Here is a 24,249-nt window from a genome sequence, read left to right as displayed (position 1 = left end):
CTAGCTATCATTCCAGTGGGCTCCTACACTGCTCTGCCCCATCTGGTACTGGTAGGACGGGTCCCGGATGGATGGGGGGGCGCTCTGTGTTGGGAAGGCCGAGAACTCCCTGTGAGGCAGGAGAGGAGACCCAGGCCCAGGCTTCCTGTGGTACAGAGGAGGATAGACCAGCGGCCTACTATCCCTGGAACCAGGAACCGGTGGAGAAGAAGACAAGGCGGAGGATGACGAGGGGATGACGGCCAGGCCTCGCTGTGCCGTGGCTGGACTGTAGACTCCTATGTCGGGCTGCGGGCGTGAGGGACCGGAGGGGGTGTGGTGGGGCACCACGGAGGTGGCGGTGGCAGTACTGGTGAAGTGAGCAGTGAAGGGCTGGTAGGGGACGGCTTCCACTGTCTGCACACTGTACCGGGGGTAAGGCTGCACCGACGCCCACACGTTGCAGTTCAGAGAGGGGGGAACCAGGTCGTCAGCACCCACAGCCCCGTGGCCGTTCTCTCCTTCCATCCCTCCATACATACAGGCCTCCCTGGAGCTTATGGCCTCACCGCAGTAGGGGTGGGACAACAGTGGAGGCTCATAGGAGGGAGGAGAACGGAAGTAGTGTTCCTCCGAGACTGCTGGAGGAGCCGTGTCCAGATACGGCCGTTTACAACCCAGTTCCAAGTGCCTGGTGTTATCTGTAAAGAAATGAAGATTGAATCATCATAACTGAATGCAAAAACTCAATGTATCACCCTGCTGTCCTATGATGCTTCTTCATACTGTTCGGAACTGTGTACCAATCCATTTATATTGTGTGATATTGATGTGTAGCACCAAAAGATGTGTTGCAAGACAACAAAGTTTTCTGAAAGCCTAATGAGGACTGCCCATTTTCTGTGATTGACAGGTGTGGAGATTTTCAGGTAGGTCTGTAGCTAACACACCTCTGTGTTTAAAGCAGTGGTAGAGCAGGCTGGGCTCTCGGCTGGGAGGGAAGGAATTGGAGATGTGTTCCTGGTGGTCTGAGTTCCCCAGGGGCACCCCACCCTCATACTGGTAGTGGGACAGGACCTGGGGGTGCCCCGACAGGTGTACCCCAGCTCCCAGCTTCCCCGTCAGGTGACCGTGTGAGGATAGGAGCCTCTGGCGAACCATGTTCTTAGAAATCACTGGGTAGTCTTTTCTACGGACAGGAAGGAGAAACAAGAACGGAAGGATTAGCGTTACAGTGTTGGGGAAGCTAGTCTGAAAATATAGTTTACCAAGCTACCAATTACTTCACACTGGAAGAAGTTAAGCTACACTAAAGCTACCCTTAAGAAAAATATAGTTTACTTAACTAAGTTACTTTGAAAAAGTAGTTCACTACATCCAAACTACTTCGTGAAAAATGATCATATCTAAATCTGAAATGTCATAGACTACAAACTGCAAGAACAGATCACTCTGGAGTCGGATGTTAACAGAATGTGTAGTTTAAACACCAAAAGTGATTATGCAAAAAAGAATTGGGCAGGTCTGATGTAAAAAAGAAGGTACATTCTTGCCTACACCCATATGTTATTTTTGCTACATGGCAACTACTGAAAACACTACCAAGATTTGAATTTAGTTCAACTACCACCAAGCTACTGCAAATGTAATTAAATTACTAAATGTAGTTCACTACTCCCCAACACTTGCGTTAATAGATTCTACTTTGCAGAGAGAGAACGATGTATTAAAGGAAGCAAGCACAGTTAATCCATTCACAGGTGGGGGAAAAATCTGCTAAAGGAAGAAAAGGAACAAGTTCCAAAAGGAAAAAATGGTTCCAATGAATGATGTACTGTGTCAAAAGAAGAATTGTTTCCATGATAAAGTAAATATTCCATATACTTTTATTGAGTGTCACATTCCCATAAACATACAGAACATACCCCTGGAGTCTGGAGACACGCAGGTCCCCTTCGTCGCTGCCCCGGAAACCCTTGGCAAACGGATTGTTCTCGATCTTTAGCTGAGTTATCTGGGAAGACAGCAACAAATATTGTCACTGCACTGACTGAAATGAAATGTGCAGCTAGGTTCAGTCAGAACTTCACTACGAAAACTTGACTTGATCTATAACTGTCCATTTTGGATTTGGAACATTTCTCCTGCAGATAGTGTTTTGAAGACACGCTCTCGTATTACTGACATTAGAAACGTGTCAGACTATGTGCAGAAGACATTGAACATCAGACAGCAGGTGGACAACTACATGGGTGGCACACATACTGTACCTTATGGTTCTGGTAGGAGGTGACGGAGATGAAGGCTGTCTCATGAAACACGTGAGTGCAGTAAGCTGTGTTCTTAGACCCAAAGGCGTTGTTCTCGTCGGCCTTGACGATGTGGAGCCGAGGCTGGTACTTGTGCATCGAGTTCAGGATGATCTATCAGTGGGAAGGAAGGAAATGTAGAAGAAAATAAAAACCAGTACAAGGTCAGACGAACAAAGTCGATCCCAGCACACAGTCCTCTTAGAGGCACCAGTGAATGACCGGCCACCACCACAGTCTTGAGACTTTTTAAGATATGTTTGTTTAAGAGGTTAGTTTTTCCCCCTTTAAATGAATGGCTGTCCCTGGCCTAGATGCTAAATGCCAAGTGATGTAATTGTATTGACTTGAATAGACTCATAGTGTGAATGGGGTGCTTAAGATGCTCATGTTTTCCATGGCTAGCCTTTTTTGGAGGTAGGCCTATTTTAATGCTCCTGGAGTCGGCGTTAGTGTGCATACAATGCCCAACTTTGTCCATACAATGTGGACATTTGTCAATGTACTGTAGTTCAATGTGTTGATACTGAAAAGTGGGCACCCCTTTGTCACACTTGAGTTGCAACTGTATAGTGCATTAATCAGCACGTGTGGAGCGTGCTCAATGTTTGGGTTGGGGGGGGCTAGGTCAGCACATCGCCACCAGTCTGCTCAGAGTAGCCCAGTAGCCTAGGAACATGCTCACTGGAGCGTCAGCAGGACTGGAGCAGGGTCATCTCCAGCGTAGCTCTGTCAGGACCGATGAGCATCAAGCTCTCCCACCTCTCCTACCTTCTAGACTCACAGCCCGCTGGTACCAGAGCCTTGACTTAAGAGGCCAGCCCCTCCAGGAGGCTACCACAGAAAGAGGTTAAGACTAATTTGGGAGGACAGGCTCATAGTAATGGCTGGAACGGAATAAATTGAATGGTATCGAACACATCAAATGCACGGTTTCCATGTGTTTGACACCATTCCATTCACTCCATTCCAGCCATTATTATGAGCCATCCTCCCCTCAGCAGCCTCCTGTGCTATCAGGGCACAGGCGGCTGGGGTCATAGTTGCACCCTGAACAGCCCAATGCTCACATGCCCCTTCCCCCCTTTTGTTGAGGCAAGGTTCAGACAGAGATAATCAATTGGTTCATTGGCTGACTACAGACTCTGTAGTGACGGAACTGATAGAAATAAGCTAGTGGTTGGTTGACTGGAGACTATGCTCACGACCTTTGTCTAGTCTGCTAGTCTGGCCGGGGTCTGTCTGGAGGCAGTGCAGGAAGGAGTCTGACTCTCTCTGTGCTGTATGGTTGCATTCTCTCTTTCATCTTTTGGGTAAAAATGCCAGCCCCAGACAGTCTGCTAACTGGTTTATAAACCAAGACACTCAGTGACAGCTGGGAAGTGACAGCATTTCAGGAGTGATTCCTTGGACCATCTCTTGGTCAACAGTAGCAGGGGTCCGTGGGAGCCCAGATCCCAGATCAGTGATAGTGTTTTTACTGCTGATGCTGACAGGTCAGCAGCAAAAGGAGGGGAAGGGCAGAATTTGTGGGGGATGGTCAGGAGGGGGAAGGGTTGTCATAGATCTGAGACCCCTGGGTTGAATCAAGCTGATGGTCATCCTGCTCTGGACTGTGGACTAGCAGCCATGCTGACCCACATACTTGCACACACAGTCATGCAGACCACATTCTCACATATACATAAACAAACAATCTTGAAAAGACACACTCTCAAATGCACAAACAACAGAGTCTGTCATTGACTGTCATTAGCTCACTTCACAAGCTGTTCTATTTCAACTGTGCGTCAGTTTATAGCAGAGGTGTCAAACTAATTTTGCCTCTCGGTCTTCAATGAGGTCCGGAGGGTTATATTTCCTAGGAGTCAAAATATGCAAAAAATTGTCCTCTATCCATCGTTTTTAGAATTTTCTGTGCTCCCTGACTGTCTAGCTTTCATTTCAGTGATTATTAGCAAGCTGGATTTTATCCCCCCCGCCCCCATGGGCCGTATGCCATATGTTTGACACCCCTGGTTTAGTGGGTCAGGTGGGTGGTGGATCCAGTGCTATGCAGGCCAGAGGGAGGGAGAGGCTCTCTGGCTCCCCTGCTGGCGTGGGCTGTTCTATCAGCAGGGCTTAGTAAGACCTGGCCCCTCTCTCTCTCTTTGTCCTCATTACTCGCCCTTATCACTATCCAGGCGGCGGACTCAACCTGACAGCAAGCCCCGCCACTGATCCCAGGGGTTATGAACCTAATGAGCTCGCCTTCTGACGGGATGGCTTTGGACAAGCCTGCTCAGAGTTCCTCTGGGCAGCACTGCTGCCGCCGTCACACTTCTCACTCCCTCTGTGGCAAGATGCTCACTTTCTCTCGTATGCTTTCTCTCTCTCCCTCTCTTCTCTCACCGTCACTCCCTCCACTTCAGTCCATCTTTCCCCCTCTCTCCTGCTCTCTTCCTTTTCCTCTCTGGCCATCCTTCCTCGAGTCCTTCCCCCTCTCTCCTCTCTCCCTCTCATTCAATGAAGACAGCTTTATGACTCTGTCTCTTGTTAAAAAACACATCTAATCGGCTATTGTTTTAACACTAGTCTATTTAAGTCTCATGTACTGTGTAGTTTTTACAAAATGAGCTGTGTCCAATCACCTTTCTTGTTTTACATGACCAGGAGAAGTGATAAGCTCTATTGTGTGAAATGACCCAGTGCCTTCCTGGGATGTGAATTCACCTACATTGTGAGGCATCAGTAAAGGGAAATAGGGATACCTAGTCAGTTGTATAACTGAATGCGTCTTCTGCATTTAACCTAACCCCTCTGAATCAGAGAGGTGCAGGGGGCTGCCTTAATCAACATCCACGTCATCGGCGCCCGGGGAACAGTGGGTTAACTGCCATGCTCATGGTCAGAACGACAGATTTTTACCTAGTCAGCTCGGGGTTTCGTTACCTGCCGCCCAGCTAATCATCTCTCTCTCTCTCTTAACCCCTTTACAGTTAATTGAGCTTAAAGATTATAAATGTTGACATTAGTTTGTAGACTGAGGGTCACTCACATGCCCAAAGGGGTCCAGGTGGTTGTTGGTGAGCTTTAGCTTCTGGAAGGACACCATCTGCCTCATCCAGTGGGCTCCTGTAGCCGGGGAGTCTGGATGGACATAGAGCCTCCCTGGCATGGCTGGCTCCGCCTTGCCTGCCACCATCCTGAGTAGAAAGAGAAGGAGAAGAGAGAGAAGAACGAGAGTGGGAAGGAAAGAGAGGGAGATGAAGAGAAAAATTAAGGTGCAACGTTGTGATCGTCATAAGGACCCCTTGGCTAGCAGCAACCAACGGCCATTACTCTGCCAAGATGTCTCAGCCATTGTGGCAATCCAGCAGCCATATGCAACCCAGCAGCCCAGTGATCTAGCAAATCCTATTGTCAACTTCTTGTCACGGCTAAATCTTCCAGCAGCCACACGACTCCATTCAGGCTCACTGATTGTCCTCTGAGACCGAAGAATCCCTTTTTTATAACAAACACATGTAGCTACAGTCAGTAATGGCAGCGGTTTCAGCCCTCACACTATGGGCTAGAGGAACCATTCCCCCAGACTGGAGGCTGCTTCAACCGTAACATCACTGCTAATTACGCTCCTCCAAGGTGTCGCTGAGAGACTCCAGAACCCCACGCTGGCAAACGCTGGGATTCCAGGCCCTCCCAGGCCATCCCACAAAGATCGGGAACAAATGGCTGTAAAACAAGAAATGGCTGGGTTTTTGCTAGAGAAAACAAAGCACAGTTGTGCATTTTATGGGGGCTTTGTTTGGGTCTCAAATGGTACCCTACATTGTGCACTACTTTTGACTACGGGCCCTGGGATTAGGGTGCCATTTAGGACGCAGACTTTTCTTTTCTTGGTGTGACGTCGGGTTCTGGTTTCAGTACACCCTACCCTGGAGACGGTTGTTTTGTCATTTGCACGGCCAGCAGTGTCAACGGTTGATGCTGCTCCGGTAGGCAGTGGCAGAAGCATGCTGTGGTGGCATCACCGGTCATGGCTAGAGGGATACAGTTTATATCAAATTGATGTCAAAAGTTGAATTTTTTTGCATTTTAGCTAAACCTAACCCTTTTCCTAACCTTAACCTAATTCTCCTAACCTGCTACGTTAATTCTCCAAGCCTGTTTTGAAAAGGCAATTCTTTCTGGTCAATTCTAACATAAGTTGTTTCCTCTCTAAGCATCACCCAAAGTAAAGGGTCACTGGAAGGCCAGTGGGTACAGCCAAGCTGTTTTTATCCCATAGGTTTTGACAGGCGGCTTGCCAGTGCCCTGCGGTAATGAACTGTGTGCTAATGACAATCCGTAGCTACAGTTAAGTTTGCGCAGCGACTGAGACATGAGGTTCTGGTCTTGGTGTGCTCTGAAAGAACAAAGGAGCATGCATGGCATGGCATACTATTGTAACATGACCTCAATAACAACAAAGTTGCCTGTGGACAGCCTTGTCACTTAAAATATTACAGTACTAGAGATTTTGATGATCATCATACTGTATTTGCGTCCTCTCTCTTTCGTTCTGAGAAGTGGTGATTTTTCTCTGTAGCCAGGATGTTTGAAAATGGTTTTTTTAGGGAAGAGGGGATTAGGGTGCAATGATTAAATTGACAGAAACCAGTTGGTTTTCCTCATTATTCAACCACAACAGACTAAATTTAGACATCCATGACTGGAGGCAGCAAGTGCCTGGACTCACGCTCCATCTCTCCATTCCATCAATGATAGAGATGAATGAATGAACAGATGAGTGGGAGATGAACATCACACATGTTGGTCTTGAACACAAAGCAAATGTTGTTAACCAATACACACAAAAAATGAGGGTTCCTCAAGGGTTATTTGTGAAGGGTGATGGTTCTATGTGGAACCATACTGACCCAAAGAACCCTTTGAGCCCTTCAATAGTTCTTTGCAGTTTGCGGAGTCAAAAAAGGGTTATTTCCAATTTCAGTGATAATTAAAATTATTAAACTCATTATAATATTTTGGGGGGTGGTTTGTGCACCGCTCTTTTTGTACAACAGTGAGTGAGTGTCATTCCAGTTTATCTAATCTTTTTTGTTATGCCATGTTAAAAATGACTATGGCCAGTGACAGTGTTTTGTGAAAGACTCACATATGGCCTTGTGTCAATTGAGAACTGTTGTGTAAGTCAGTGGTTCTCAATTCTCTCCTTAAGGACCCCCAGCTGTTTCAGAGCTAGCACACTTGATTCAACTTGTCAACGAACACTTAAGCCATAAGGCCCGAGGGGGTGTGGTATATAGCCAATATACCATGGCTAAGGGCTGTTCTTAGGCACAACGCACCCCGAGGTGCCATATTGCTATTATAAACTAGTTACCAACGTAATTAGAGCAGTAAAAATACATGTTTTGTCATACCCATCGTATACGGTCTGATATAGCACGGCTGTCAGCCAATCAGCATTCAGGGCTCGAACCACACAGTTTATAAAATAATATAACCTATGGAATTTTAACAATATAATATGGCTAACCAGAAAAAAAGAACCTTGTATGGTTCTTCAAAAAGGTTATTTGTAGAACTTTTGAGTTTGAAAAAGTTTTTTTAAAGAACCATTCTCCATAAAGGTTCTATATTACAAAGTGTTGTACTGTATAAGCACCAAAAAGGGTTGTAACCATAGCGGAACCCTTTTTGGTCCTATAGAGAACCTTTTTTTATAGTTCTTTATAGGAAAGGGTTATTTAACGCACCATAAAGGTTCCATTTAGAAACATATGAGCATAGTTCTTTATAGAACCTTCAAAAAAGGGTTCTATACAGCACCAAAAAGGGATCCGCTATGGTTACCATCCTTTTTGGTGCTGTATGGTTACACATGTAACAACGTTACATTATCCAACATGACATTTGTGAAAGGCGAGGAAGAGAGGGAGGTATAAATAAAGAATATAATGCAGAAAACATGTTAATTTGTACCCTTCCATTTATTTGGTTTGCATAATGATGTCACAGCATGTAAAGTGTTTGTTCCAGAGCCTGCCGGGAACAGTGCCCTCCGCCAGGGATGTGTGTGTGCGTGTGTACTGCTTGTCTGTGTGTATACTGAATGTGGGAGGCAGCATCACCTCAAGCATATAAAACTGTCTGAGAGTGTTAAATGTCTCTCTCATTTGCACCCACCGTTATTGTCTACTCTACAGCACTGGGGGTTGTTTTCCTAAGGTGAGAGGAAGGCCTCTACAGAGCGGTGGGGCTGAAGCTGTGGATCTGAGAAGATGAGAGCTATTTTCACCTTCCTTAAGCTCACCGCTCCCTCCCCACCCTCCCTCACCACCCCATTTCTTGACCCCCCCCTTTCTAAAGCCATGCAGCATCTGAGACAGGATAGAATGGGTAGATGTCTCATAACAACCATTAAGGATGTTACTCATCTAAACCCTGAGCTTAGAGAAGAACTTGAGCAATACTGCAAACTGGAAGAACCACCCTGACAAGGATTTTGGCAGGATTTTATAATTGTCTTTGTATATTTTGTATACTGTTGTGTTGTATGTATTGCTGTATTGTCTGTTATTAATGTGTAGATTTTTGTATTGACTGTATAGGGGCTCCCGAGTGGTGCAGCGGTCTAAGGCACTGCATCGCATCTCAGTGCTAGAGGCGTCACTACAGACCCTGGTTTGATTCCAGGCTGTATCACAACCGGTCATGATTGGGAGTCCCATAGGGCGATGCACAATTGGTCCAGCGTCGTCCGGGTTTGGATTTGGCCGAGGTAGGCTGTCATTGTAAATAAGAATTTGTTCTTAACTGACTTGCCTAGTTAAATAAAGGTTTAAATAAATACATAACAAATAGCTGCTGTGTTGGTGACCAGGTTTCCCATGTAAAGGAGATTCCTTATCAACGGTCTTCCAGGTTAAAGAAAGAATCACATTCTTTAAAAGGTGTCTCTAACTTAACTCACCACTTGTTGTCGCAGAACTTGTAGCGATGGTCGTCGGCAGGGACGATGTCTGTGAGGAGGATGTACTTGGTTTTGGGGTTCATACCCGTCACTTTCACCTTGTAGCTGGGGAACATCCTCCTGTGAAGGACACGAGAAGGGTCTTACATTAAATTAGACATTCCCTAATGACGATGATTTCACCCACCATTATACCCACTAGACATAAAGCTCGCTCCCCAACTCACTCAAACACGAATTGGGTCAGCAGGTGTTTCGTTATTGGTGACGAAGTCACCTCATCCTGATCCAATTTGGAAAGACTGCCATTAGCTTCTAAGCACCTTCAGTATCGTAAGACCCGTAAATACAGAGGTTTATATAATGCCTTTTGTCATCGTGCTGCCCTCACACCTTAGAGCTTTGAGGGATGTTGAACGGGATAAGGCGAGTTGATAAGGCGCTTTAGGCAATGATGTCACCCAAGCTTTTTGAGCACCTAAGTACCTTCCCTCACCTAGCTACCTTACACTGGAAAAGATTTAACTCTTCAGATGAGCTAATGAAAATCTGCTTTAGCCCCAAGGTGTCTCTCCGTGGGGCTGAGGGCACACGGTAAGCATGCATAAGAGGCTCTTCTCCGGCTTTGCAGAAGGGTTTTAGCCAGCCCTGAGTGTAGCATCAGCACGGAAAGTGTTCTCCCCGGCAGGTGAGCGGGCGATTAGCGTACAGAAAGCGTATCAAGCCAGGCTTAAAGACTGATTGGGACGAGCTAGAGAGGTCACAGGGGATCTCAGAGTTGAGGGACATATGTAAAGTACAATCCCACTGGGCACAAACTGGTTGAATCAACGTTATTTCCATGTAATTTGTCAATGTATTGTGACGTGGAATCTATGTGGAAAGTACACGTTGGATTCACGTCTCCACCTCAACCAAAAATAAAAGTTAAAGAATCGGACTAAATCAAAACATACTTTATTTATAGTGCATTTAAGTTTGATTAGACTAGATTTTTTAACTGAGATTTCTGGTAGAGATGGAGAAGTGAATCCAAAATATAAATGATTCATTTGTAGAAAAAATGTATATTGAATTGTCTTTGGTAGTCAATGCAACCAAATATCAACATTTAAAGAAGATGTGCACTATATATACAAAAATATGTGGACACGCCTTCAAATTAATGGATTTGGCTATTTCAGCCACACCTGTTGCTGACAGGTGTATAAAATCGAGCACACAACCATGCAATCTCCATAGACAAACATTGGCAGTAGAATGGACTTCTTGAAGAGCTCAGTGACTTTCAATGTGGCACCGTCATAGGATGCCAAGTCAGTTCGTCAAATTTCTGCCTTGTTAGAGCTGCCCCGGTCAACTTTAAGTGCTGTTATTGTGATGTGGAAATGTCTAGGAGCAACAACGGCTCAGCCACAAAGTGGTAGGCCACACAAGCTCACAAAACAGGACCTCCGAGTGCTGAATCGCTTAGTGCGTAAAAATCGTCTGTCCTCGGTTGCAACACGGTTGCAATACCGAGTTCCAAACTGCCGCTGGAAGCAACTTCAGCACAAGAACTGTTCTTCAGAAGCTTCATGAAATGGGTTTCCATGGCCGAGCAGCCGCACACACACCTAAGACCAAAGCTTGATGCCATTGGACTCTGGAGCAGTTGAAAAGTGTTCTCTGGAATGATGCTGGCACTCCAGCTGGCACTCCAACAGACTAATCTTGGTTTGGTATTTTGGTATTTTATTAGGATCCCCATTAGCTGTTGTAGAAGCAGCAGCTACTCTTCCTGGGGTCCACAGAAAAATGACAAAATACAGAACATTAATAGACAAGATCAGCTCAAGGACAGAACAACATAAACATTTTTTAAAGGCACACGTAGCCTACATATCGATACATACACACAAACTATCTAGGTCAAATAGGGGAGAGGCGTTGTGCCGTGAGGTGTTGCTTTATCTGTTTTTTTTAAACCAGGTTTGCTGTTTATTTGAGCAATATGAGATGGAATTTAGTTACATGCAATAATGGCTTTATATAATACTGTACACTTTCTTGAATTTGTTCTGGATTTGGGGACTGTGAAAAGACCCCTGTTGGCATGTCTAGTGGGGTAAGTGTGTGTGTGTGTCAGAGCTGTGTGTAAATTGACTATGCAAACAATTTGAGATTTTCAACACTACTGTTTCTTATTAAAAAAAGAAGTGATGCAGTCAGTCTCTCCTCAACTCTTTGCCAAGAGAGACTAGCATGCATAGTATTTATATCAGCACTCTGATTACAATTAAGAGCAAGTCATAGAGCCTCCCGGGTGGGGTGGAGCCCAGGCTCTGTCGCAGCTGGCTGCGACCGGGAGGCCCATGGGGCGATACACAATTGGCCAAGTGTCGTCTGGGTTAGGGAGGGTTTGGCCGGCAGGGATATCCTTGTCTCATTGCGCATTAGTGACTCCTGTTGCGGGCCGGGTGCAGTGCGCGCTGACCAGGTGTACAGTGTTTCCTCTGACACATTGGTGCGGCTGCCTTCTGTGTTGTGCATTGTGTCAAGAAGCAGTGCGGCTAGGTTGGGTTGTGTTTCGGAGGATGCATGGCTCTTGGCCTTCGCCTCTCCTGAGTCTGTACAGGAGTTGCAGTGATGAGACAAGACTGTAACTACTACCAATTGGATACCATGAAATTGGGGGGTAAAAATAAATAAATAAATGTATTTTTAAAAGCCGTTCTGTTCCGTTAAAAAGCCGTTCTGTTCTGGGCCAGCTGCAACTTAACTAGGTCTTTACTTGCAGCACTGGACCACACTGGACAATAATCAAGATTAGACTAAACCAGAGCTTTTTGGAGTGCGGTGTCTAAAAAGCAGAGCTTCTCTTTATTACGGACAGACCTCTCCCCATCTTTACAACCATTGAATCTATATGTTTTGACCATGACAGTTTACAATCTAAGGTAACGCCAAGTAATTTAGTCTCCTCAACTTGTTCAACAGCCACACCATTCATAACCAGATTCAGCTGAGGTCTAGAACTTAGGGAATTATTTGTACCAAATAAAATGCTTTAATTTTAGAGATGTTCAGGACCAGTTTATTACTCGCCACCCATTCCAAAACAGACTGCAACTCTTTGTTAAGGGTTTCAGTGACTTCATTAGCTGTGGTTGCTGATGCATATAGCGTTGAATCATCAGCATACATGGACACACATGGTTTTTTTAATGCCAGTGGTAGGTCATTGGTAAAAATAGAAAAGAGTAGAGGGCCTAGAGAGCTGCCCTGTGGTACACCACACATTACATGTTTGACATGAGAGAAGCTTCCATTAAAGAAAACTCTTTGAGTTCTATTAGATAGATAGCTATGAATCCACGATATGTCAGAGGTTGAAAAGCCATAACATAAGTTTTTTCAACAAAAGGTTATGGTCAATAATATTAAAGGCTGCACTGAAATCTAATAGTACAGCTCCCACAATCTTTGTATTATCAATTTCTTTCAACCAATCATCAGTCATTTGTGTCAGTGCAGTACATGTTGAGTGCCCTTCTCTATAAGCATGCTGAAAGTCTGTTGTTCATTTGTTTACAGAGAAATACCATTGTATTTGGTCAAACACTATTTTTTCCAACAGTTTGCTAAGAGCTGGCAGCAAGCTTATAGGTCTGCTGTTAGAACCAGTAAAGGCCGCTTTACCACTCTTGGGTATGGGAATTACTTTGGCTTCCCTCCAGGCCTGAGGACAAAGACTTTCCTCTGGGCTCAGAATAAAGATATGACAGATAGGAGTGGCCATATGTCACGATCGTCGAAGGGAGAGAGATTGGACCAAGGCGCAGCGCGTGAAAAATACATCTTCTCTTTATTTTAAGAAGAAAAATGAAACAAAACAACAAACAGACGACCGTGAAGCTATAAATCCAGATAGTGCTGACACAACCACTACACATAGACACAGACATAGAAAATGACCCACAACAGCTAAAGCCTATGGCTGCCTTAAATATGGCTCCCAATCAGAGACAACAGTAACCAGCTGTCTCTAATTGAGAACCCATTCAGGCAACCATAGACTTTCCTAGACAACTACACACAACACTAAACCATCTATTCTCCTTAACCCTCTAAACCATACAACCCCCTAGACAATACAAAAACACATACTTCACCATGTCACACCCTGACCTAACTAAAATAATAATGAACACAAAGATAACTAAGGCCAGGGTGTGACATAACCCCCCCCCCTTAAGGTGCGAACACCGGGCGCACCAGCATAAAGTCTAGGGGAGGGTCTGGGTGGGCGTCTGTCCACGGTGGCGGCTTTGGCACTGGTCGTGGTCCCCACCCCACCATAGTCACTACCCGCTTTCTTAACCCCACTGGAATAAGGGGCAGCACCGGACTAAGTGGCAGCACCGGACTAAGGGGCAGCACCGTACTAAGGGGCAGCACCAGGATAAGGGGCAGCACCAGGATAAGGGGCAGCACCAGGATAAGGGGCAGCACCAGGATAAGGGGCAGCACCAGGATAAGGGGCAGCACCAGGATAAGGGGCAGCTCCGGACTGAGGTACGGCAGCTCCGGACTGAGGGACAGCACCGGACTGAAGGGCAGCACCGTACTGAATGGCGGATCCTGGCTGGCTGGCTCTGGCGGATCCTGGCTGGCTGGCGGATCCTGGCTGGCTGGCTCTGGCGGATCCTGGCTGGACGGCTCTGGCGGATCCTGGCTGGACGGCTCTGGCGGATCCTGGCTGGACGGCTCTGGCGGATCCTGACTGGACGGCTCTGGCGGATCCTGACTGGACGGCTCATGGCTGGCTGACGGATCTGGCTGCTCATGGCTGGCTGACGGATCTGGCTGCTCATGGCTGGCTGACGGATCTGGCTGCTCATGGCTGGCTGACGGATCTGGCTGCTCATGGCTGGCTGACGGATCTGGCTGCTCATGGCTGGCTGACGGATCTGGCTGCTCATGGCTGGCTGACGGATCTGGCTGCTCATGGCTGGCTGGCGGCTCTGGCAGATCCTGTCTGGTTGGCGGCTCTGGCAGATCCTGTCTGGTTGGCGGCTCTGGTGGATCCTGTCTGGTTGGCGGCTCTGGTGGATCCTGTCTGGTTGGCGGCTCTGGCGGATCCTGTCTGGTTGGCGGCTCTGGTAGATCCTGTCTGGTTGGCGGCTCTGGCAGATCCTGTCTGGTTGGCGGTTCTGGCAGATCCTGACTGACGAATGGCTCTAGCGGCTCCTGACTGACTAACGGCTCTGACGGCTCGGGACAGACGGGCGGCTCTAATGGCTCGGGACAGACGGATGGCTCAGACGGCACTGGGCAGACGGATGGCTCAGATGGCGCTGGGGAGACGGATGGCTCAGATGGCGCTGGGGAGACGGATGGCTCAGATGGCGCTGGGGAGACGGATGGCTCAGATGGCACTGGGCAGACGGATGGCTCAGATGGCACTGGGCAGACGGATAGCTCTGGCCGGATGAGGCGCACTGTAGGCCTAGTGCGTGGTGCCGGAACTGGAGTCACCGGGCTAAGGACACGCACCTTCAGGCTAGTGCGGGGAGAAGGAACAGGGCATACTGGACCCTGGGGACGCACATTAGGCCTAGTGCGTGGTGCCGGAACTGGTGGTACCGGGCTGGGGACACGCATCTCAGGGCTAATGCGGGGAGCAGCAACAGAATGCACAGGACTCTGGAGACGCACAGGAGGCTTGGTGCGTGGTGCCGGAATTGGTGGTACCGGGCTGGAGACACGCACCATAGGACGAGTGCGTGGAGGAGGAACAGGGCTCTGGAGACACACTGGAAGCCTGGTGCGTGGTGTAGGCACTGGTGGAACTGGACTGGAGCGGGGAGGTGGCGCCGGAAATACCGGACCGTGCAGGCGTACTGGTTCCCTTGAACACCGAGCCTGCCCAACCTTACCTGGTTGAATGCTCCCCGTCGCCCGACCAGTGCGGGGAGGTGGAATAACCCGCACCGGGCTATGTAGGCGAACCTGGGACACCATGCGTAAGGCTGGTGCCATGTATGCCGGCCCGAGGAGACGCACTGGAGACCAGACGCGTTGAGCCGGCATCATGGCACCTGGCTCAATGCCCAATCTAGCCCTACCAGTGCGGGGAGGTGGAATAACCCGCACCGGGCTATGAACACGTACAGGAGACACCGTGCGCTCTATTGCGTAACACGGTGTCCGCCCGTACTCCCGCTCTCCACGGTTAGCCTGGGAAGTGGGCGCAGGTCTCCTACCTGCCCTCGGCCCACTACCTCTTAGCCCCCCCCAAGAAATTTTTGGGTAGTACTCGCGGGCTTCCAGCCTTGCCTCCGTGCTGCCTCCTCATATCGCCTCCTCTCGGCTTTCGCTGCCTCCAGCTCTTCACGAGGGAGGCGATATTCTCCCGGTTGTGCCCAAGGTCCCTTTCCATCTAATATCTCCTCCCATGTCCATGAATCCTTGATGCCTTGATCCTGTTGCCGCTTGTCATGCTGCTTGATCCGGGTTTGTTGGGTCATTCTGTCACGATCGTCGAAGGGAGAGAGATTGGACCAAGGCGCAGCGCGTGAAAAATACATCTTCTCTTTATTTTAAGAAGAAAAATGAAACAAAACAACAAACAGACGACCGTGAAGCTATAAATCCAGATAGTGCTGACACAACCACTACACATAGACACAGACATAGAAAATGACCCACAACAGCTAAAGCCTATGGCTGCCTTAAATATGGCTCCCAATCAGAGACAACAGTAACCAGCTGTCTCTAATTGAGAACCCATTCAGGCAACCATAGACTTTCCTAGACAACTACACACAACACTAAACCATCTATTCTCCTTAACCCTCTAAACCATACAACCCCCTAGACAATACAAAAACACATACTTCACCATGTCACACCCTGACCTAACTAAAATAATAATGAACACGAAGATAACTAAGGCCAGGGTGTGACACCATAGAGTCAACTACCATCTTCAGTAGCTTTCCATCTAAGTTGTCAACGCCAGGAGGTTTGTACACCTATCCCACATTAACTTTACAAAATTCTAACTTGCAATGCTTTTCTTTCATTATTTGTTTTTTTTATGCATGAATATGATGGCGCACTGTTCATTGTTGGAATTTCCTGCTTAAGTTTTCCCACGTTGCCAATGAAGTAATCATAAAATAATTGGTAACATCAAATGGTTTTGTGATGAATAAGCCATCTGCTTCGATGAAAGATCCCCATAACTTAATTTAAAGTACTCCAAAGTGTTTTTTCCATCATTCTTTATATCATTGATCTTGGCTTCATAATACAGTTTCTTCTTCTTTTGTTAAGTTTAGTCACATAATTTCTCAATTTGCAGTAAGTCAGCCAGTCAGATGTGCAGCCAGACGTTTTAGCCACTCCTTTTGCCCCATCTCTTTCAACCATACAGTTTTTCAATTCCTCATCAATCCATGGAGCCTTAACAGTTCTAACAGTCAGTTTCTTAACAGGTGCATGTTTATCAATAATTGGAAGATGCAATTTTATAAATTCATCAAGTGCAGCATCTGGATGCTCCTTATTAATCACATCAGACCAACAAATATTTTTAACATCATCCACATGAGAGTCACAGCAAAATATTTTGTATGATCTCTAATACCCTATTTTAGGCCCAGCTGATGACAGGAGAACGCTACCTGCCTGAATGCATAGTGGCAACTGTAAAGTTTGGTGGAGGAGGAATAATGGTCTGGGGCTGTTTTTCATGGTTCGGGCTAGATCCAGTGAAGGGAAATCTTAACGCTACAGCATACAATTACATTGTAGACAATTATGTGCTTCCAACTTTGCGGCAACAGTTTTGGGAAGGCCCTTTCCTCTTTCAGCATGACAATGCCCCCGTGCACAAAGCGAGGTCCATACAGAAATGGTTTGTCGAGATCGGTGTGGAAGGACTTGACTGGCCTGCACAGAGCCCTGACATTAACACCATTGAACACCTTTGGGATGAGTTAGAACACCGACTGTGAGCCAGGCCTAATCAACCAACATCAGTGCCCGACCTCACTAATGCTCTTGTGGCTGAGTGGAATCAAGTCCCCGCTGCAATGTTCCAAAATCTAGTGGAAAGCCTTCCCAGAATAGTGGCCTTCCCAGAATAGTGGAGGCTTTTTTAGCAGCAAAGGGGGACCAATTCCATATTAATGCCCATGATTTTGGAATGAAATGTTCGACGAGCAGGTGTCCACATACTTTTGCTTGGATAGTTCCATCCGTGCCACTGACTTAGTCTGGCTTTAATTCCAGTTTGTCTACAAATGAATCATTGATATGTTGGATTCACGTCTCCATCTCAACCAAAAATCTAAATGAAAGACTAGGACTAAATCAGACTTTAAATGCACTTTACATAAAGTTTGATATGATTTAGTCCTATTCTTTAACTTTGATTCTTGGTTGAGATGGAGACGTGAATTCTACATCAATTATTAATTTGTAGACAAACTGGAATTAAAGTCAGTGGCACAAAAGATACATATCCTTCAAATGTTGATATTTGGTTGCATTGACAACCAAACACAATTCAATATGGAGCCGATTCCAATGACGTGCATACTGACCTTGAACTTAAGCATGAGAATAGCAAGCTTTTCACCTGCTATTCCTTTTGGGTGGAGATCGAGTAAATTAAAGTGTGGCTGAGGTGTGTCTACAGATACGCTGTATTCTGACCTTTACTTAATTCCCTCATAACTCCACCACCTTTACGCGCAAGGAAACCATTAAAAAAAGTCTGGTGAACATCCTGGTTCCAAGAGAAAAAAAGCATCAACATAATTTTTTCCCTATATAAATAACACCATTCTCCATGGACTGTAATTTACAACTTGACAAGAGCTATTGATAAGAGCTAGGTAAATTATTAATCTGTTTGGATAAGGGAATTGACAAATATAATAATAATATAATGTTTTAGATATATTTTACCTTATAATCTCTGGAGAAAAATGTGAAACCAGTCTTATGGCAGCAAACTGAGGCATATCAACATAACGTTCCCACAGTAAAGTTTATGAAACGCTGTGCAGTTATGCAGAATTTGAATTGTACGGCCTTTTAACTTGCAGGGATAGCCACTCTTGAATGTCTTAATTATAGACTACCTCAACTTTCTCTGTCTATCATGTTAAATATTAGCCCCTATCAGTATCGACCATCAGTAGGCCTAATAACAACAAATATTTAACTGCCAATTTACTGTTAGTTCCCTTCAGTTGGTATATCCTACATTATCATTCCATTTAATTCCATTTTTTCATTTACCTTCCTTTGCTTCTTCTGTAAACGTCGTCACCGCCATGTGGTTGTTACTGAGGATCATTAGTAACAGTTGATAATATTTTTTATTAAATCGTTATGGAGCTGAGTGCAGACCAAGCCGTAACAGTTTGAACCCGATGCATAGAGCAATACTTGGCTGTGTCATCACACAGTTCCATGGTTAGTGCAGGCAATAGACGAGGGTATAGCCTACTCTTGTACACTATTCTCCCTGTTATAATTCTACGTACACTAATCTTCCAACATTACCATGGGTTAAAGAACTGAATGAGGCAATTTTCAGAATGAATCAAACTACAGTTTTCTATCTTTCATGCATAAAGGCTCTCCTAACCTGTTTTTTATGATTCCTACATACTTTTCAAACCCAAAATAATCTACGAGATCAGAGTATTTTTAAATCTACCAATTGGTGCTGACACAGAAAAATATGCATATATTTAGATGGCTTTTCTTTCTTTCCTAATATTCTGAACCCGTTATTTATTCAAACTTAAAATGACTAACACATCTATGGCCACATGTTGAGGTTAGCCTACTGTAATTATAAATGTCTTCTTGTGTCATCATAGAAGCGTGCATGTTCAAGACAGCACGCAAAGATCGCAGGTCGGTCGAGATCTTCACAATTGCTATAATAATCTGTGCAGAATCTCAAACAGCATTGATCCCCTACACTATGTACTTTTAATGTAATCTCAACTACAATCCATGTAATTTGGTTGTGCTATTAGATGAAGCACAGTGATAACACATTAAGTTGGTGTATGAATACAACATATCCGATATTGTTTTCCCATTTGAACTTTACTGTGCTTTAAAATGTTTGAAAGCGCAGTGATAACACATTTCGATGACAACTGGAATTTGGTTGTGCTTTTAAATGGTTGAAAGCGCCGTGATAACACATCAGTTATTCAACAGACTTCTGGCTGTCTTTTTGAGTGGGGGGATAAAGGTTGAAATCTCATTGATCAACATTTCAATCAAATTTCCAGGTTAAAATGACATGGTGTTCCCAGTGGGATGTTCTTAGAACTCACATGATGGTTTTTGAGAGTGCAGCGGCAGCAGCGCCATAAAAAGACAAGTGTAGGAACGCTGTGAGTGTATCTCTCTGCTCTCATCCGTCTCAGAGAGAGAGGGAGACTTAGGAATGATAGACAGAATATGCTAATATAGCAGACAAGGCCATAAAACACATGAATGGCGCTGCCTTCCGTGACCTCTTCCCTGAGAAACGGCTCTCTTTTTCATCACATCTGCGTCAAAGCAAAAAGTTGCAAAGGGATCTGCAGCACCCCTTATAAACCCCTAAGTGCTTTTTAATGGCGGTTCGGATCAGACAGCAGTTTTTACATCTGACTTGTCATCGTACCGCATCACCCCCTGAGAGTATGGTCGGTCAAAGGGTCTGTACTCCAGTACAGTTGATCTGCTGCTTCCCCTTCTCCTGGCAACAGGTTTAAATAGAAGAGTGTGAGACACACTTGTGAAAGGCTGACGGTGACATGCTCTCTGAACAGATGAGTGTAAGAGCGAGCAGATAGCTGGGGCCGCCAGGCAGACCAAGCAAAAGGCTCTGGGTGCATCAAAAGTAGTGCACCATATAAGGAACAGGGTGACATTTGGGACCCAGCCTCTATCTGCTGCTAACGCACAATGCTTCAAAGGACCCAGATCTTTCTGGCCGGACAGGAGCCCTTGCTAAAGCCTTGTTCATGGATCACAAATACTCAACCCATCCTGTACGGTAGAGGGCATTCAAGGCAGGTATTCTCCCTTTGTCTCTCTCTCAGGCTCCAAATCCAATCAGTGTGGAGATCAGTCCTGGTGTCATGCTCACAGAAAGACATTTTAATCTGAGGGGAACATCCAAAACGGACCTGCAGCTCATCCCAGCCCCACTCACACCATCCAACCAGGCCCATATTGAGGCCTGTGTCAACAGATCAGGAGGTCTCTAGAAGGATATAAGGCTATTTCTATGTAACCCAGCCTGACATTATTGCTGATGGCTTTTCAACACATCCATAAGAATGATTCCATTTTCTGACAAAGACATGACTCATGAGTTGAAATAGTGGTGTATAGTTACGGTGGAAACCGTGTTCGATTGGGCCCCAGAATTACCCTCTCCCTATCTGAGTCCATTACCAAAAGACTCATCTCCACGACGGGGTCCACAGCATAGCTCAGCGTGGGGGCCCACACTGAATCACTTAGCATTGCTAATGGCTAATCGAGGACCTCGATGGCTCAGCCACCTCAGTCCTACCTGATGACAGATACTGTGGTTTCCATGGCAAAGCTGCCAAACAGCCATGATGAAATATCTAAGCTTTACTGCCCATCCCCTTGAGGTGCAGGACTTTACTCTAAAGCACGCCTTTGTGTCATCAAAAACGGAATATGACAATGATGAACAATGGAAAGGGACGCGTTTGTTAGAGCGAGTGCCTGTCAAAACAAGGTCAAACAAGTCAGGACAAGCTGATTGCCACATTTTCCCAAGGTATGTGTTTTCTGTGAACATGCGTGCCTGAGAGACTGTTTGTGTGTGTAGAGGACTGGAGAGAATGAGAAATGGAGATGGAGAATGTGTATGATATCAGTGTCAGTGTGTGGGTGTGTGTTTGTGTGGTGTGTGCCAGCTGTTTCTTTCCTAGCAGCCCAGCACTATGAGCCTTCCTGCCTCCTAGGCCCTCCAGTCAAGGGATCTATCCAGGCTGTTCCCAAATAGAACCCTATTCCATTTATAATGTGCTACTTTTGACCAAGGCCCATAGAGCTCTGGTCAAATCTAGTGCACTGTAAGAGGCTGAAGGGCTGAACTGGCAGTATGTTCCCAAGCCACGGTCTAGTCTAAAGACACAGCCATAACTTCTTCCTAGCCCTGCCCCCTCACTCTGCCCCTTCCAAGGAGTGCTGACCGGACACTGCACAACCTCTATAGCATGTTGACCTCTCACTGTCATCCCTTACAAGAGAAAATGTTCCTGAGAACCTTCATTCATTCATTTATTAATTTATTCATACATTCTTCAAGTACTGAGAGGTATTAAAACCTGCTAGCTCGTCAGATCCTTTAGCATCTAGCAGCACCTAGCACTACTGCTTGATGCTCCTTCCAGATTCTTCTCTGAAAAAGTTGGTGTTGGAATAGATTGGCATTGAATTGTTTTGGCAGTCTCAGTTGCAAATTGAACAACAATATTTCTGTTAGAGCATGCAGTGCAAAATGTCTAGCTCGAGCTGGTGTAGCAGTGAAGCAGCCTTGCTATGTTTACTCATCATTTTTACATAGAAATATACCTACAAAAAATTCAGATTACGATTTTGGCCCCTACAGTTTTTCGTTATCCTACCTACAACATTCTCGACAAAGCCAACTCTCGCCCACAGTGTTGTGGCCTACAACTGGTTTCATTTACAATCCATTTTTTTGTTCAATAACATTTTATCTTCACATCAGTTCAGACAGAGTTCATTCTTAGAATTGTTGAATTACGTACTGTAGCTGCTCCTGCTCCATTACCGAGCAACATAAACCTGGCATGCGTCCCATATAGCACCCTATTCATGCTCACCATCGGCTCAGGTCAAAAGTAGTGCACTATAAAGGGAACAGGGTGCCATTTTGGACGCCGCCCTGCTCTTCTCTGGCTTCTCAGGCTGACTGACTGTATAAGCCTATTCAGTCAGTCAGGTTTTTCAGCTGAGTGCAGCTGGTGGAGATGCGTAGCTAAGCATCACTCTGAGGCCGGGCCCTTCAAAGGTTTTAAAGGATTCTCAGCGCACTTTATCAGCTGGACAAGGTAAAGCCCATCTTTCACAGTGATGCGGCATGAAAGAAAAATTGTGGTGACCTTTTACATTTTGGACTGGGAAAAAGCCCCTGTGAGGAATGAGGGGTGGGCGGAGGTTGGTTAGAAAGCATCTAGTCATCTTCTGGTTAAAGTCCAGGTTAAGGGCCAGACTGTCTAATCCACGGGGCAGCATTAAATCTAACACAGAGCAGAGCTGTGGGTTTGTGTTTTCAATTAGATGTTCACTGGGGCAGAAATGATGTCTCTTCATTTTCTCTACCTGAGACCCAGCGTGACATAACTGTAGCATGGTGTAATTGGTTGCCTTAGCTCCAACAGATGGCCATAGCTACTCAAAATGGAGGTGCCATAATGACTACATTTTAACACTAATGAAAGCAGCTACTCAATTTGCAGAAGTAACACCTATTTTTGGGGAATCTGAGATGAGTCTAGAACAGTTTAGTATAGTATAGAATGTGTAGTGCTAGTCTACTAATATGGTATAGCCCATGTATTTGCTGTGATATATGAACTGTAGGTACTCACCTGCCTGCTTTCGTTATGATCATCTCTGTTCCCGCCTCATGGAACTTCTTCCACAGCTCCCTCTCATGAAGAAGAACCTTGATGTTCTCAATATTCTAAATAGAGAAAGGTAGAGACAGCCATGAGGGTTGGCAACCTGTTGTGGGTTTATAGACAACTCACATTATGCCATCTGCATTTTTAAGTTAAACCAGTTCATTCTCAATAAATCAGTCACAATTGATAGGGTGTCCACCTACTCTGCCCCGACAAGAAATAAAAACACCCACGATTTAATATGGCCAAAAATGTTGTTAACAAGTCAACAACTTCCTTAATAATAGCTAAAATCCTTGACATTGAGAGCAAGGAAACATACCCATTTCGTCATTTCCAAGAATAGGAAACTTCTGAACATATAATAACTTTGCAGTTGCGGTTCTGGCTCTGTGTTGAGAGCCTACAATACCCATGATTACCTGGTCTGGCTCATTGCCCTGGGGGATGCTGGGAGTTGTAGGCAGGCCCAGGTGAGCGGAGTCAGGGCTGAGGTCTGGGGGCCCAGGCTGGACCCCAGTCACACTGTCATCCGTCACAGCTGAGGCCTTCTCCTGGAGCATCTCTATGAGACGAACAACGGCTTCAGTTCAATACACAGACTTACAATACACAGACTTACAATACATAGAGCATAGAATTACATATAGAACTTATATAGAACTTATATAGTAATGTAATAGGATATCTGTGACATAGAATTACTATAATACTCAAATAAAACAGAGCATCTCTACAGATAATAACAGACTTACAATACACAGACTGACTCCAAACCAATACTAAACTGTCTCGTAAAATACTTAAATAACACATTCCCATGAAATGGACTGGACAAAATACGAAATACACCATGCCCAAACAAAATACAAAGATGAACCCCGCCCCTAAAAACATAGCCTAATATTTAATTTAGCTATTATTTATTTTTTCAACTACTAATTGACATGAAGTGCATTTACATAATGTACTTGTACAGTAATTGCTGTTCATTTTGTATTTCTACAATAATTATGTCTATTAATACTGTAACACATCTTACTGGAAAGCTGATAATTAATTCAATATTTTCTAATGAACATCTGGAGAATGACCAATGGGAGAAGAAAACGGAACTAAAGGGGACTCCGTAAAAAATGTTTTATCAGATCATTAATTGTTGTCATCCCACACCTTGAATGATGTTCTTCAATGGAATTCCTGTCTGTTTTAGAAAGAAAATCTGGTCTGCGTAAAAGACACGTCTACTTCAATTTGTGTCGGTTATTTACACAAGAAAAGTATATAT

General features: G+C 45.4%; 1 protein-coding gene across 1 annotated transcript; it reads right to left on the bottom strand.

Annotated features, from left to right (window-relative positions):
• LOC120018892 (T-box transcription factor TBX4-like) lies at positions 1 to 23,524 on the bottom strand. The gene is made up of 8 exons (XM_038962113.1): positions 23,384 to 23,524; positions 22,926 to 23,020; positions 9,250 to 9,369; positions 5,326 to 5,473; positions 2,250 to 2,402; positions 1,905 to 1,993; positions 930 to 1,168; positions 1 to 680 (listed from the first exon to the last, which is right to left on the bottom strand). The coding sequence occupies exons 1-8, from the start codon at positions 23,522 to 23,524 to the stop codon at positions 1 to 3; spliced, it is 1,665 nt and encodes a 554-aa protein (XP_038818041.1).
• Positions 23,525 to 24,249: the final 725 nt, after the last annotated feature.

The sequence above is a fragment of the Salvelinus namaycush genome, chromosome 23 (assembly GCF_016432855.1).
Source record: "Salvelinus namaycush isolate Seneca chromosome 23, SaNama_1.0, whole genome shotgun sequence".
Classification (NCBI taxonomy): domain Eukaryota; kingdom Metazoa; phylum Chordata; class Actinopteri; order Salmoniformes; family Salmonidae; genus Salvelinus; species Salvelinus namaycush.
The sequence above is the reverse complement of the archived record's forward strand: the minus strand, read 5'-3'. Positions and strand labels throughout refer to the sequence as shown.

Bases quoted from the DNA above. Each gene is read 5' to 3' on its own strand.
- LOC120018892 (XM_038962113.1), bottom strand. From the start codon at position 23,524: ATGCTCCAGGAGAAGGCCTCAGCTGTGACGGATGACAGTGTGACTGGG. The intron at 9,370-22,925 runs GTGAGTACCTAC...TGTCCTTCACAG, and splicing joins ATCATAACGAAAGCAGGCAG to GAGGATGTTCCCCAGCTACA. The intron at 5,474-9,249 runs GTGAGTTAAGTT...CTTTCTACTCAG, and splicing joins AAGTTCTGCGACAACAAGTG to GATGGTGGCAGGCAAGGCGG.